The sequence below is a fragment of the Macrotis lagotis genome, chromosome 4 (genome assembly GCF_037893015.1).
Source record: "Macrotis lagotis isolate mMagLag1 chromosome 4, bilby.v1.9.chrom.fasta, whole genome shotgun sequence".
In the NCBI taxonomy this organism is placed as follows: Eukaryota; Metazoa; Chordata; class Mammalia; order Peramelemorphia; family Peramelidae; genus Macrotis; species Macrotis lagotis.
This window is the reverse complement of record NC_133661.1, coordinates 245,873,323-245,887,000: the sequence shown is the minus strand read 5'-3', so window position 1 is coordinate 245,887,000 and position 13,678 is coordinate 245,873,323. Positions and strand designations below refer to the sequence as shown.

The 13,678-nt window shown below is 41.1% G+C and overlaps 1 protein-coding gene across 2 annotated transcripts in view; it reads right to left on the bottom strand.

Annotated features, from left to right (window-relative positions):
• Nucleotides 1-13,678, bottom strand: part of SPTLC2 (serine palmitoyltransferase long chain base subunit 2) — a 233,632-nt gene that overhangs the window by 188,413 nt on the left and 31,541 nt on the right. Inside the window, exon 1 of one of the 2 annotated variants that reach the window (XM_074235630.1) lies at nt 6,641-6,714. The exons of the other annotated variant lie outside the window; for it this stretch is intronic. Coding sequence (XP_074091731.1) covers nt 6,641-6,670 — 30 coding nt within the window. The 5' untranslated portion in view covers nt 6,671-6,714. Of the gene's footprint in view, nt 1-6,640; nt 6,715-13,678 lie in introns of those variants that run through there. 2 annotated transcript variants of the gene reach the window in all.

Genomic DNA, 13,678 nt, shown 5'->3' with positions numbered 1-13,678 from the left:
CTGAGGCAAACAGAATTAAGTGACTAGCCTGGGGTCACCCAGTTATAAAGTATCTGAGACTAAATTTAAGCTCATAAAAAGTGAGTATTCCTGTCTCCAGGACTGGGGCTAGATCCACTGTGTCACTTAGCTGACACCTATCTTCATATAACCACTTGATTGTTATATATCAGTAGTTTCATGGCATTAAATAGTGACCCAGAAGAACTGGATTCCAGTTCTGACTCTGCCTCTGACTCACTAGGTAATCATGTCTAAGTCATATTATCATAGGATTTTAGAATTCAAAGGGATAAAATCAAATTCCTTCATTTTACAGATGAGGAAATTGAGTCTCTACCCTTCCTGCTTACTAAGGTCACAGAGTAGTGCCAAAATAGTTCAAATTAATATCATCTGACTCCAAAATCAAGTTACTTTCTACAGTTCTCATATTCAAAGTGGGGGATAACAATGCTTACTTATATAAGATTTCTAATGAAAATTTGAATGTTGTACTATATATATATATATATATATATATATGTATGTATGTAAATATTCAATAAAATTAAATGTTAAAGTATTATTCATGGGGAAGCTAGGTGGCACAGTGGAGATAGAGCACTGACCCTGGAGCCAGCAGGATCTGAGTTCAAATGAGGCCTCAGACACATAATCCTTACCAAGCTGTTTGGCCATAGGCAAGTCACTTAACCCCATTACCTTGCAAAAGTCAAAAAAAAATCTTATTCCCCAACCTCAGTGAAGTAACAATACCCTGTAATGTTTATTTTGTAACTTTCTCCTCTAAGTAATACAATTTAAAAAATTTTTAAGTTATGTAACTTGTGTAAATCAGACAGATACAGGTGTCTCACAAAAAGGAAATGTGAGGCTCACCAATAATGAATGATGGAAACTAGCCACACTACTTTATTTCTGCAGAGAGAACAAGTGATTGACCATACATCTGCTTTATGAGGTATGTTATTGATAGTAAAATATTATTTTGGGGATATGATTTTATTTCCTTCCCTGAAAGTGGAATCATAGAATTGAGAGTTAAAAAGAGATAATAAATATCATCATCATCCAATCTCTTCATTCTACAATGACAAAAACTGAGGCTCAGGGAAGTTAAATGACTTTTCCAAAGTCACCCAATTCTTCTAATCCTAATAAGTGTTCTTTTTTTCTTCCCATTATACCACTGCAGGGAATCGAAATAACTAGAATGATTTAAATAATACCCTACCAAAAAGCAGAAAAGGAATTGCAGAGTCCTTTAAGATGACTTCTAACTCTTTGAAAACTCTTGGTAATAGCAAATTTTCCTAACTATAAATTATCACCAAGATCCACCTCTCATTCAGCTGTACATGGGGGGGGGGGGGGAAGGGGAGCCTGCAAAAATCAATGCTTTATTGTTCAATTGCTGTTTCTTGGTGATATCCATAAGCAACCAGAGGCACCACTACACAATAATGTTTGATTGTTCCCCTCAAAATGCTTTCCTATGCACAAAAGACACAATCTTAAATCGCTACAAGCAGTCTAGAGCTTTCACCCTTTAAGCACATTTTTTAAATCCCTTTACATGTTCATTTTGCAACTACAATTCAGTCCTTAGATTTCTGGAAATAGTTTTTTTTAAGATTTCAAGGAAAAGAACTGGGGGGGGGGGAGAGAAGGATAGCATGCTACCATAAGACATTGTATAGTCTAAGACTCCAAACTGGGTTCAATGAAGGCCTAGAGAGACTCTGGAAAGGCTCAAAGCACAATCTGAGGACATCTGGCATGTACATTTCCTTCCTGGTCATATATTTGTCAGGGTGGAAGGGATCATTATACTTTCTATTCTTCCTAAACATCTGGGTTAGAACAAATACAAAGACAAAAAAGTTCCCTGGCAAAAAAAAAAAATACACACACACACACACACACACACACACACACACACAGACTAAGGTATACAGATTTAAGTGGCACTGCCCAATGCCATGTATTTCAGCCCCTGGTCCTTGGTTTCCTATCTATAAAAGGAGAGGTCTGATACATTACAATATATGCACCTAGTTTTACTAATCTGTGATTGTGCTCCTAGGACTGTGAATTTAGTAAAATAACAGCAAGTCACAAAACACTTTGTTCAAAACAACTGCAAGGTAGAAAGAAATACAAAGAGAGTAATCACACATGCAATTTAGAAACTGAACAGTAAGAATTACTACAAAGGTAGTGTACCTATAGCCTGGTTAGTCCAACCAGCTGTTACCATTTAAAGTGGATGACTATTTGATTTGGTAAATAAGTAAATTTATAACTTAGTTTTAGAAACCATATCATAATGGCTTAGTTTATTTCTTTTAGCAAATTGTTTACATATAGCTAGGTGTCACACATTTTCAAATTTATCCTTTATTATATGACATACTATTTTCCCCAAGAAGAACAAATCCATTGGGTCACTATGTATTAGTTTTATTCTTTATTGCCTGTGAGCTTTGTTCCTTTTTTTTAACCGCTTAAAAAAACGAAAATAATGAAGGAGCACTTTGTGTCCTTACAAAACTACCAATCCTGGGTTCTTTGCTAAAAAATAAAGGAAGCAAATTAAGCAATATACCTCCATCCAACCAAGTGTACTGAACAAAAGTTTTGAAAATAAAGTTTAGCACTCTTAACTCTTTCAAAATTTAAGATCTTTATTTAAATAGTTTTGAATAAGGTATGCTATCATCTTAATAGTTTCTCAGAGGATTTGCTCTTTCTTGTCTTTTAAAGACATAAAAGATATTAAGATTTATACCCCCCCCCACTTGGGGCATAAATTTGTCTGAATCACAACCATTTAAGACATTTGTTGCAAGACTGTATTTTGTTATGGGGTGGCTAGGTGGTGTAGTGGATAAAGCACCGGCCCTGGAGTCAGGAGTACCTGGGTTCAAATCTGGTCTCAGACACTTAATAATTACCTAGCTGTGTGGCCTTGGGCAAGCTACTTAACCCCATTTGCCTTGCAAAAAAAAAAAGACTGCATTTTGTTTATCAATCTCATTCTTGTAAGTTGATCTTTCTTATAAGTTGAAAACCTCTGAGTACAGTAGTGGGGTAACTGGGACCCTCATTTTACTAAAGGAAAATATTTTTTGTTTCTGGAGAAGGGAAGGAAGCACTTAAACAGAAAACACCCCAATCATGGGAATACAGGCCTGTGTTGAAATCTATCTTCCTCTTAATTCTTTTTTTCCCTCTTAGAAAGGTCAAGACCCATTGGAAAAGAAACACTGTTTTCATTCATTCATGTACAACTTATTTTCCTAGTTACAACTTCAACAGGAAAACATACTAAATGTCAATGATACATTTTAGCCCAAGAAAAACATACATTTTCATACCACCAGAGAAATGAAAGCTTCTTTAATTATTACCAATAATCTGTTTAGCATTTAATCTCTCAAACAAGTATAAGAAAAATATAAAAGAGTATTCAGGCTATTAACGTGCTTCATAAATCATAAAACTTCACTCACAATAACACTGCAGAATAAGTGACATCTCCCTTTAAAGAAGGAGGAAACAGTCAGAGAAATTAATATTAACTTGCCAAAGATCATACTGGGCAGGGATTTGAGCTGAGATCCTTCTGATTCCGGAAAGGCTGACTCTTTCCTTTCATGTCGCCCTGTGCTATAGTTCACCTTACACTTTAAAACAGAAAGGCTATTTGCCCTATTCTTAATCTTTACGGAAGTCAACACTACTTCCATTACTACCAAACATTGATAAGACACTCTTATTTGGAAAACAGAGGTTGGTGGTTTGGGGATTTTTTTTGGTTCCTTGCTAAACACTAATTGGGTCTGGAAGGGGGCCCTGACAGCTGAAATTCTCTGCTTTTCTCCCAGAACTACAAATATTCATCCTACTGAAAACTGTGATTGTTACAGCTATTGGAGGAAATGTTGATTTCTTTTTTCAAATTATTCTTAAATTTAGACAATATTAATCAACTAGCAATTAATTAAGCACCTACTTTGGATCAGGGCAGTTGGATGGCAAAGTGGATAGCAATCAGGAAGATTCATTTTCCCAGTTTCAAATTTGACCACAAATACTAGCTGGGTGACCCTGAACAAATCACTCATCTTGTTTGTCTCAATTTCTTCATGTGTTAAATGAACCAATCACTAAACTTGTTTGCCTCAATTTCATGTGTAAAATGAGAAGGAAATGGTGAATCATTCCAATACCTCTGCCAAGAAAACCCCAAATGGGGTTACTCCTGGGATCAGAAACTGAGAACTGAGCACCGGCCCTGGAGTCAGGAGTACCCGAATTCAAATCCGACCTTGCACACTTAATAATTACCTAGCTGTGTGGCCTTGGGCAAGCCAAAAAAACCTAAAAAATTAAAAAAAGAAACTCAAGAACTACTGAACAACAGTCTTTATCAGGTACCAAGCTACTCCCCTGCAACACACACAGAGTCAAAAAACACAGTCCTGGAAGGAACTGTTTAATAGTAACTGCCAAGCACCACCACTATCCCACAAAGACCTGGTACATTTTTAGAGCAAGGAGACCTGACAGCAAAAAGTCGCTGCTCTGAATTTCAAACTTTCCACTGGTGAGTGGAGGGAGGTTAATGGCACTGCAAGAGAACTCGGAGCTCCTCGAGGACAGGGACAGTGCGATTTTTGGTTGTAATCCATGTATACCTCGAGAAACTAGTGCACACAGAATTGCTGGATATTCTGCGGGAAATGCCACCCCAATTGGTGAGTCAACCCTAGGTCTCAGTTAGGAGAGACTCCCTGCAGTCACTATCAGGTCAAAAGATCCCCTAGTTTATGGGCTGTCTGTTCGGCTCTGGGTGCAGTGAGGGCCATATAAACCAGCCCGTCTCCCCCGCCCTGTGGAAGGGTCCTCTCCAAAAGAGGTGAGAAGAGGCAAGTGCGTGCCCGCGGGGCGGCCAGGTGCGGGGCGGCCGCCGATAGGAAGGTAAAGAGGCTTTGCAGCTCCGCTCTGCACGTGGCACTCTTAGCGCCCGAAGGCCGCCTGTCAGCCTCGGGGTCCTCTTCCCACAGCCTTGGGAGGATCCAAAGGTATGCCCCCCCAAGGACCAACAGGTAAGGCGAGCACCTGAGAGAAAGGAGGAAGTGGAGTGAGAGGAAAGGAGGGAGAGGTCAGCGGGGGCGCGGCCCGGCCTGGGGAGGGCCGAGCCGGGGCTGTCAGTCCTCGTCGCCCCTCCACATCGCCCCGCGGGGGTCTGAGCCCGGCCGCATCAGGTGACAGGAAGGCGCCCCCAGGGCCGCGCGGGCCGGACCAGCATCCTGGGGGGGGCGCTCGGAGGAGGGGGGGGAGGGGAGGAGCCGGGGCCCAACCCCCTCGGGGGGCAGCGGCCCCGCCCCGCCTCGGACCTTGGCCCCCGGGCCGCGAGCCCCACCCCGCGGCGGTCCCGGGGGAGCCCGAGCCCCCCGCGCCGTACCTGGCTGCTGGCGGCGGCGGCGGCGGCGGCGGCCCGGCTGCTCCTCACGTAGCCGTTCCGCAGGTCCCCGTTCGCCACGCAGCCGTTCGGCAGCGGAGGGCGGCGGCAGCAGCAGGCCCCCGGGCCCCGGGCGCATCCTGCCGGCGGCACCAGGTGCGAGGCTCTGGCGGCCGCTCGGGCTCGGCGCCGCACCCCGCCCGCCCACTGCCGGCACACCGGAAATAGCAGCCGCGCCGCCGCCGCCTCCGAGCCGGCAGTCACATGGAGGCGGGGCCCAACACCCCCGGCTCGGGCTGGCCCAGGCGGGGGCGGGGGCGGGGCGGAGAGGAACGGCCCGGGGCCCGCGGACCAATCCAACGCGCGGGGGCGGGGCCCGGGCGCCGGCGCGGCCTATCGCTGGGGAGAGCGCAGCGGACGTGAGAGCGAAGCGGGGGGGGGGGGCGGCCCGGAGGGGCCCCGGGGCGGGGACCGGGCTGCGGCGCTCGGCCGTGGGAGGAAGCGCGCTCCGGCGGCGGCTCGAGGCGGAGAGGGCAAGGCTGGCCCCGCCGCCGAGGGAGGAGGCAGCGCGGCCGAGGCCCGGGCTCCGCGGCGCCGGGGCTCTGCCCACGTGCGGCTTCCCTGGTCCCTGCTGTTGGGCTCAGAGAGCCTGGAAGCAGGCTCGGAGGCCGCCGAGCCCACCGAGCCCACCGAGGCCGCCGAGCCCACCGAGCCCACGGAGCCCGCCGAGCATACCGAGCCCACCGAGCACGCCGAGCCCGCCGGAGCCCACCGAGGCCGCCGAGCCCACCGAGCCCACCGAGCCCACCGAGCATACCGAGCCCGCCGAGCCCACCGAGCCCGCCGAGCCCACCGAGGCCGCCGAGCCCGCCGAGCCCACCGAGGCCCGCCGAGCCCACCGAGCACACCGAGCACGCCGAGCCCGCCGAGCACACCGAGACCGCCGAGCACGCCGAGCCCACCCGAGGCCGCCGAGCACACCGAGCCCACCGAGGCCGCCGAGCCCGCCGAGCCCGCCGAGCCCGCCGAGCCCGCCGAGCCCGCCGAGCCCGCCGCAGGAGGAAGGGGAGGGGACGGGGCTGGGTGGAGGATCGGCGGAGCTGGGATCTCGGCCCCCCCATGCTATCTTCGTCGTGAGCTTCGTGAATCCTCAGAGGTGGAACTGACCTTCGAGGTCAGCTTGCTCGAGACTGTCATTTATTTTTTTTTTTGAGCAAAAAGGAAAGTTGACTTTGGCTTTTCTCGAGCAAAGGGCGCACTCCGGGTCTCACTGAGGTAGTGAAGATGAAGGAGCCGAGCAAAAGATCATTCCATCCTAACATTTTACAGAAAAGAAAGCTGAAGCCTGGAAATAGAAAGTGACTTTCCCCGGTCGAATTCATTCTTTCACTTTAGTTTCCTTTCATTCCCCCTCCCTTTTCCGAACTTTCTGTGGAGGGCAATGCCCTTGCTTTTTCCCCAAATGCCCCAGATTTCACAATACAGCCTGTAATCATACTCCATTGTGCTTTCCTTAGCCCCAAATAGCCAACCGGTTGCCTAGACTTGATTCTCCCTCCATCACCTACCTCTGTCCTCTCAGGCAGGTGAGCCGGCAGGCTCTCAGCTCTCTTCAAGTGCCCCGCTTCAACAATCTTAATCTAAATGGTCTTGGCTCAAATCTTTCTTGCTCAGCGGAAAAAGAAATAGTCTTAAAACTCAGATTTGACCTTGTCAACTCTTCTCTTTTTCCTCTGATAAAATGCAGATTTTTCACTTTAGTGTTTAAAGTCATTCCCAATCCTGTCTCAATCTACATTTCCTAAATTAAACATTACTTGCTTCCATTCTTTCTTCAATTCAGTCAAAAACCTAGTTGGCAGTGGATAGAGCACTGGAGACCTGAGTTCAAATTTGGCCTCAGAGGCAATTATCTAGCTGTGTGACCTTGGGCAAGTCACTTTAACCCCACTACCTTGCAAAAAATAAAAAAGCCAATTGTGCTCCTGGCTCTTCTATGTATACACAACGTTACATTTTCTGTTTCTGCTTAGTTGCAATCTATCTCTCCCCGCCCCACCCCATGTAGGTTCTCTTGTCCTTAGATCCCTAGCTTTCTTCAAAGTTCAACTCAAACTGTGACTCCTTTACAAAATGCTTTTCCTGATCCTCTGCCTTTTCGTCTTTGCAAACTTGTATTTACTTTTTAGATATTTTGTATATATGTATTAATAGGTGTATACTTTGTTTCTCCCTATGGAATGTAAGCTCCTTGAGGGCAGGGACCATTTCATCCTCAATGCCCAGTAGAATCATATGAGTGCTTAGTATATTCTTGTTTACTCATTCATTACCCAAGGTAAACCATAATAGTCCAATAATTCACGATATTCTTACTTAACTTGTAGATTGGGAATATTTTTTAAAACCTGTTTGTTAATCTACAACAGGAAATTTAACTCCTTGACTATATCTTAAGTGATCTTTTTTGACATTTACTTAATACTGCCTAGATGGCATAATAAATAGAAAGCTGGGCCTGGAAGCAAGAAGACCTGATTTAAAATACGGCCCTATAGGAAATCAAAACTATCCATAGTCATATGAAAAAGTCCTCTAAATCATTACTGATTAGAGAAATGCAAATTAAAGCATCTCTGAGGTACCACTTCACACCTCTCAGATTGGCCAATATGACCAGAAAGGATAATGATCATTGTTGGAAGGGTTGTGGGAAATCTAATACATTGTTGGTGGAGCTGTGAACTGATTTTCTGGAGAGCAGTTTGAAATTACGCCCAAAGGGCAATAAAAACGTGCATACCTTTTGATTCTGCAATACCACTGTTGGGTCTATACTCTGAAGAAATCATAAAGAAAGAGTAAAAACATCACTTGTACAAAAATATTCATAGCAGCTCTGTGGTAGCAAAGAATTGGAAATCAAGTGAATGTCCATCAATTGGCGAATGACTAAAGAAACTGTGGTATGTATTCAATGGAACATTATTGTTCAAATAGAAATCAGGATCTCAGAGAAGCCTGGAAAGACTTGTATAAACTGATACTGATCGAGATAAGCAGAACCAGAAAAACACTGTACACCCCAATAGCAACATGGGGGTGAGGATTAACCTTAATGGACTTGCTCATTCCATCAGTGCAATAATCAGGGACAATTTTAGGGTATCTGCAATGGAGAAAACCATCTGCATTCAGAGAAAGAACTGTGGAGTTTAAACAAAGACCAAAGGCTATTAACTTTGATTCAAAAAAAAGTCTTATGTACTACATAATTCTGCTATCTCTAATATTTTATTTTTTCCTTAAGGATGTGATTTTTCTCTCAACACATTCAATTTTGATCAATGCATAGCATGAAAACAATGTAAACATTATCAGACTGCCTTCTGTAGGAGGGGGAAGGGAGAGTGGGGGGGAAATGTGTAAAATTCAAAACCTTACCAAAAAATTATAGGTAGAAACTACTATTGTATATAATTGGAAAAACAAATAAAATATTTGTACAATAAAATAAAATATGGCCTCATAGACATTTAGTCACTTTATCACCTTGAGCAAGTCACTTAACTTTTGTTGGCTCTGCTATAAAACAGATGTTAATAATTTCCCTTCCTTTCAAAGTTTTTTAGAAAAATCAAAAAGATAACACTCACAAAGTACTTGGCTTGGTGCTTAGTACTTAGATATTCTGTAAATGTTCGCTAGTTAATGATATGAAATGTCTGCACTCTATCTCTTCTTAGATAGGAAGCACTCAGAGGTAAGACCCATTTTCCTTTTGCTTCACAGTGATCAGAATAAAAGGAAATAAGCCTAAATTGCAGCAATGGGATTTGGATTTCATAACTAAAAGCATGATGAAATATTAGAACAACAAAAATAAGAGCCTGGGAAATTTTCCCTGAGGAGTTTTAAAAATAAGATTGATAACCATCTGTTTAGGATGATTTAAGTACAGAGCTACCTCTCAAGACACATGGTCAAAGCATGAAGCTTCATCAATTCAATTCAACAAATTATATATATATATATATATATATATATATATTTTGCAAGGCAATGGGGTTAAGTGGCTTGCCCAAGGCCACACAGGCAATTATTAAGTGTCTGAGGCTGGATTTGAACTCAGGTACACCTGAATCCAGGGCCAGTGCTCTATCCACTGCGCCACCTAGCCGCCCCCAATACAACAAATACTAAACACTGATGTGCCTTATATGTTATGGAGAAAAGGATAGATATCAATACTTGAAGGAATTCAGGGTGCTTATTTACACCAATACTAAAGATCAGAACCTATCCACACCTTCCTAGCCTATGAAATTCTTGTCTATGTCCTTCCATAAGTCCCACACAAAGGATCTGGGCAATGTCATAGAGCCCTCATTCTGTCTTTTCCCTTCAATTAAGTTTTACTATGTTCAAATTATTTGGTAGTTACTACCCTCAACATTTACACAGATAAAGAAATTCAAGTTGGAGAGTCAGTGTGATGTGGTGGAAAGTTAATGGAAGCCATAGTTAGAATGTCCTAATTTGAAACCAGATAGATTGTTTATGACTAGAGAGAAGTCACTTAACCTCTCTGATCCTCAGTTTCCTCATCTATAAAACAGGAATAATAATGCCTATGTCACTTCATTTGTGAGAATCAAATGAAATGATAGTTATAAAGGACTTTGCAAATTTTAAATATTGATATTATAACTAATAATTTGAGGAATAGAACATTAAGAACTGTAGAGGGAGATCACTTGACTGTTCAAATGTTTTGTTTTACTCTCACTGAGTTACTGGCCCACTTTTTCTGATCATTTCTATCTTTTTGTTTTTAAGTGGTTATTTTCTTTGTTATTCTGAACTTGACAAAACCCATCAAACAAATATTTCTATACAGTATACATGAAATTGATCATCTCTTATGACATACAACTCGTTTTTTTAAATTATAAATTCATCATATTTGTTTCAAAGATGTTGTTTCTTTGTTCTTCTTTGACATTCCTCCTAATCTCTAACATAAATTAAAAAAATTTAAGTCTCCCCATTTTTATATTATGTTCTAACTCCTTCCTTTTAGAACCAAGCATAGTTAAGCAAAATACATTCATATACTAACCATGTCTGAAAAATGAGTTACATCCATGCTTCATCTTCAGACTTCTAGAGTTTTAGAAGGCATTTAAGAGAATTCTTAAGTCTTTTACAATTATTTTCTTTATAATGTTATAGTGATTGTATACATTATTTTCTTGGTTCTTTTTCATTCTGTAGCAGTTTATACATGTCCTCCTAAGTTTTTCTGAATCTCTTTTTCATAATGTATTATAGAATATATTCTATTATATTCCTGTACATTTGTTGAAACATCCCCTCATTGATAAGCACCACTCTTTTCAAGTTCTTTAATACTATGGATATTTTTCTATATGTGGATTTTTTGTCCCTCTTTTTTTTCTTTTAAATACTTGAGACAAGTATATCTGGATTCATAGGTAAGCACAAGAAGTGACATTTGGAGTATAGTTCTGAGTTGCTTTCTATAATGCTCTACCAGTGTCTTTTCAGTATACTTTTATACTGAAAAGTATAAGTATATTCCTTATACTTTTGGGGGGGCAGCTTTGCTAATATGATGTGTGAGGCAGTACTCAAAGTTGTTTTAATTTGTATGTTTTATTAATGATTTATAACACTTTTCCAATTCGTTGACTGCTTGGCTTTCTTCCCTTGAGAGCTGAATATTCATATCTTTTGATCATTATCTACTAGGAATGTTTCTTCTTATTTATTTGAATCAGTGTTTTATATTTCTTGTATACCAGAAGAGAGAATTTGCTTTATGGATATCTCCCTTCCCCAATTTTTCTCTTCTACTTTTAACTCCATTGATTCAGTTATTGGGAAAAGCTTTTAAATTCTGGATAATCTAAATTACCTTTCACCTCCCATGATCCTCTTACCCCTTAAATAATTGGAAAGAACCTGCTTATGATTGAGTGCCAATATAATAAAATGATATTTCAGATATTTCTTTATCCACAATTGCAAGGTATCTTCCTGGATTATTTATGGTGCAATTTTTTTTAATTTAGTCAGTTATTCATTGAAATTTGTCTTGGTGTATGATGTAAGATTCTGCTTGATTGTGTTTCTGTTTTCCCAGCAGTTTTTGTTATATACTTAACTTGGGGGTTTGCAAAACCACTTTATTACTATGATCTTTTCTTTCTGAATCTTATATACATAGTCTGTCTAATCAACTTTTCCATTGCTTAACCAGTAAAAAATAGTTTGAATGATTACTATTTTTGAGAGCAAGATTAAGACTGTATATTTTAAGATAAAGAACAACTACTAGATTAACTTTTTTCATAGACATAACTTTTTTTCATTTTTTCATTTCTGTTGTTGGGGCAGCTAGGTGGCACAGTAGATAGAAGTGGCCCTGGAGTCAGGAGGACCTGAGTGCAAATGTGGCTTCTGACATTTAATAATTACCTAGCTATGTGACCTTGGGCAAGTCATTTTACCCCAGTGTGTTGCAAAAATAACTTAAAAAAGAAACAATTTCATACTTGTTGTTATTATTTTTCTGAACTTATTCCCATTTTTATTCCTGTAGGTGAATTTTATTTTTTCTAGTTCTTTAAATTTAAGTTTTTAATAATTTGATTAGTATAACACTGAATCTGTGAATTAATTTTGGTTCTATTGTCATTTTATTATTTTAGCAGGCAATCATGAGCAGATTCTTTCTAATTACTTAGAACTATCTTTGTTTCCATTAAGAGTATTTTATTTATATATATATATGTGTGTGTGTGTGTATATCCTCTAATTATCTTAGTAGGTAGACACTTAAATATTTTGTATATTATGTAGTTCTTTTGTAGTTTATGTAGTTTCCCTTTTATTATTACTTTCTTGATTCTGTCAGTAATATCCAAAAAATTTCATTATTTATGTGAGTTTACTAAATTTTTCATTAATTCTCAAGAGTTCTATGTGGATCATATAAGGGAAAAAATTACAATTTTGCTTCCCTTTTACCTATACTTATTCCCTCACTTTTTGTTGTTTTATAAAGTTAACTCACCTAGCATTGTATCAAATAAGATTGATAATAATGGTAATATTTGCTTTATCCATGATCTTATACAAAAACTTATATATTTCTATATTACATTTCATGCAAGCCCTTAGCTGTCGAAGGATATTACTTACAATGTTAAGTCTGGTACTGGTTAAGAAATAGAGTACTGGATCAGTGGATTAGGATGGGTTCAAAGAAACAGTAGTAAAAGACTACAGTAAATTACTATTTGACAAACCCTAAGACATTAGCTTCTGGGATTAGAACTCACTATTTGACAAAAAATTGTTGGGAAAACTGGAAAATAGTCTGGCAAAAACTAAGCATAGACCTGCATCTCACACCCTATACAAAAATAGGATCAAAATGGGGATAGGATTTAGACATAAAGTGGAACACCATAGAACAATTTAACAGACAAAGAAATACTCCATCTGTCATTTATGGAAGGGGAGAAATTTTTGACCAAGCAAGAAAATGAATACATTATAAATTGCAAAATTGATCATTTTGACTATATTTAATAAGTTCTTCATTAATAAAAACCAATGTTGCCAAAATTAGAAGGAAAACAGAAAAGTGCTATACAATTTTCAGTTAGAAGTTCTGATAAAGTTCTCATTTCTAAAATACATAGAGGAGGACTTTCGGCCAAGATGGTGGAGAGAAGACAGGCACAGTTCTAGAGTCTCCTGATCTCTTCCCCATCTATTACGTGAAACAAACCTCTTAGAGGAAGTCTGACTCACAGAACCCAGAGAGAAAAGCCACGAGAAAGAGCATCTACCTCAGGATTTGTCTCCTGCTGCAGCTTTGGTAGAATTCGGGTGGGTGAGTATCAGACCCGGATCAGCCAGAGTAACAGCCGAATTGGAACCAGGAGTCTGAGGGCTGGAGAGTGGGACCTGCTGGATCAGCGGTGGGGCTGGATGAAAGGGGCTTGGGTCCGCAGGGAAGCAGAGGCTCTGCTGTTGGTGCTGTCCCCTTGGAGCTTGGGGAAGGGGCTGCGGGGAGAGGTCTGGTGCAGGAGAGCTGCAAACACCATCGCTGGGCTCCTTAGGTCAATGCCTCCTCCAAAATAAACAATTGCAAACTATTTCTGCCTC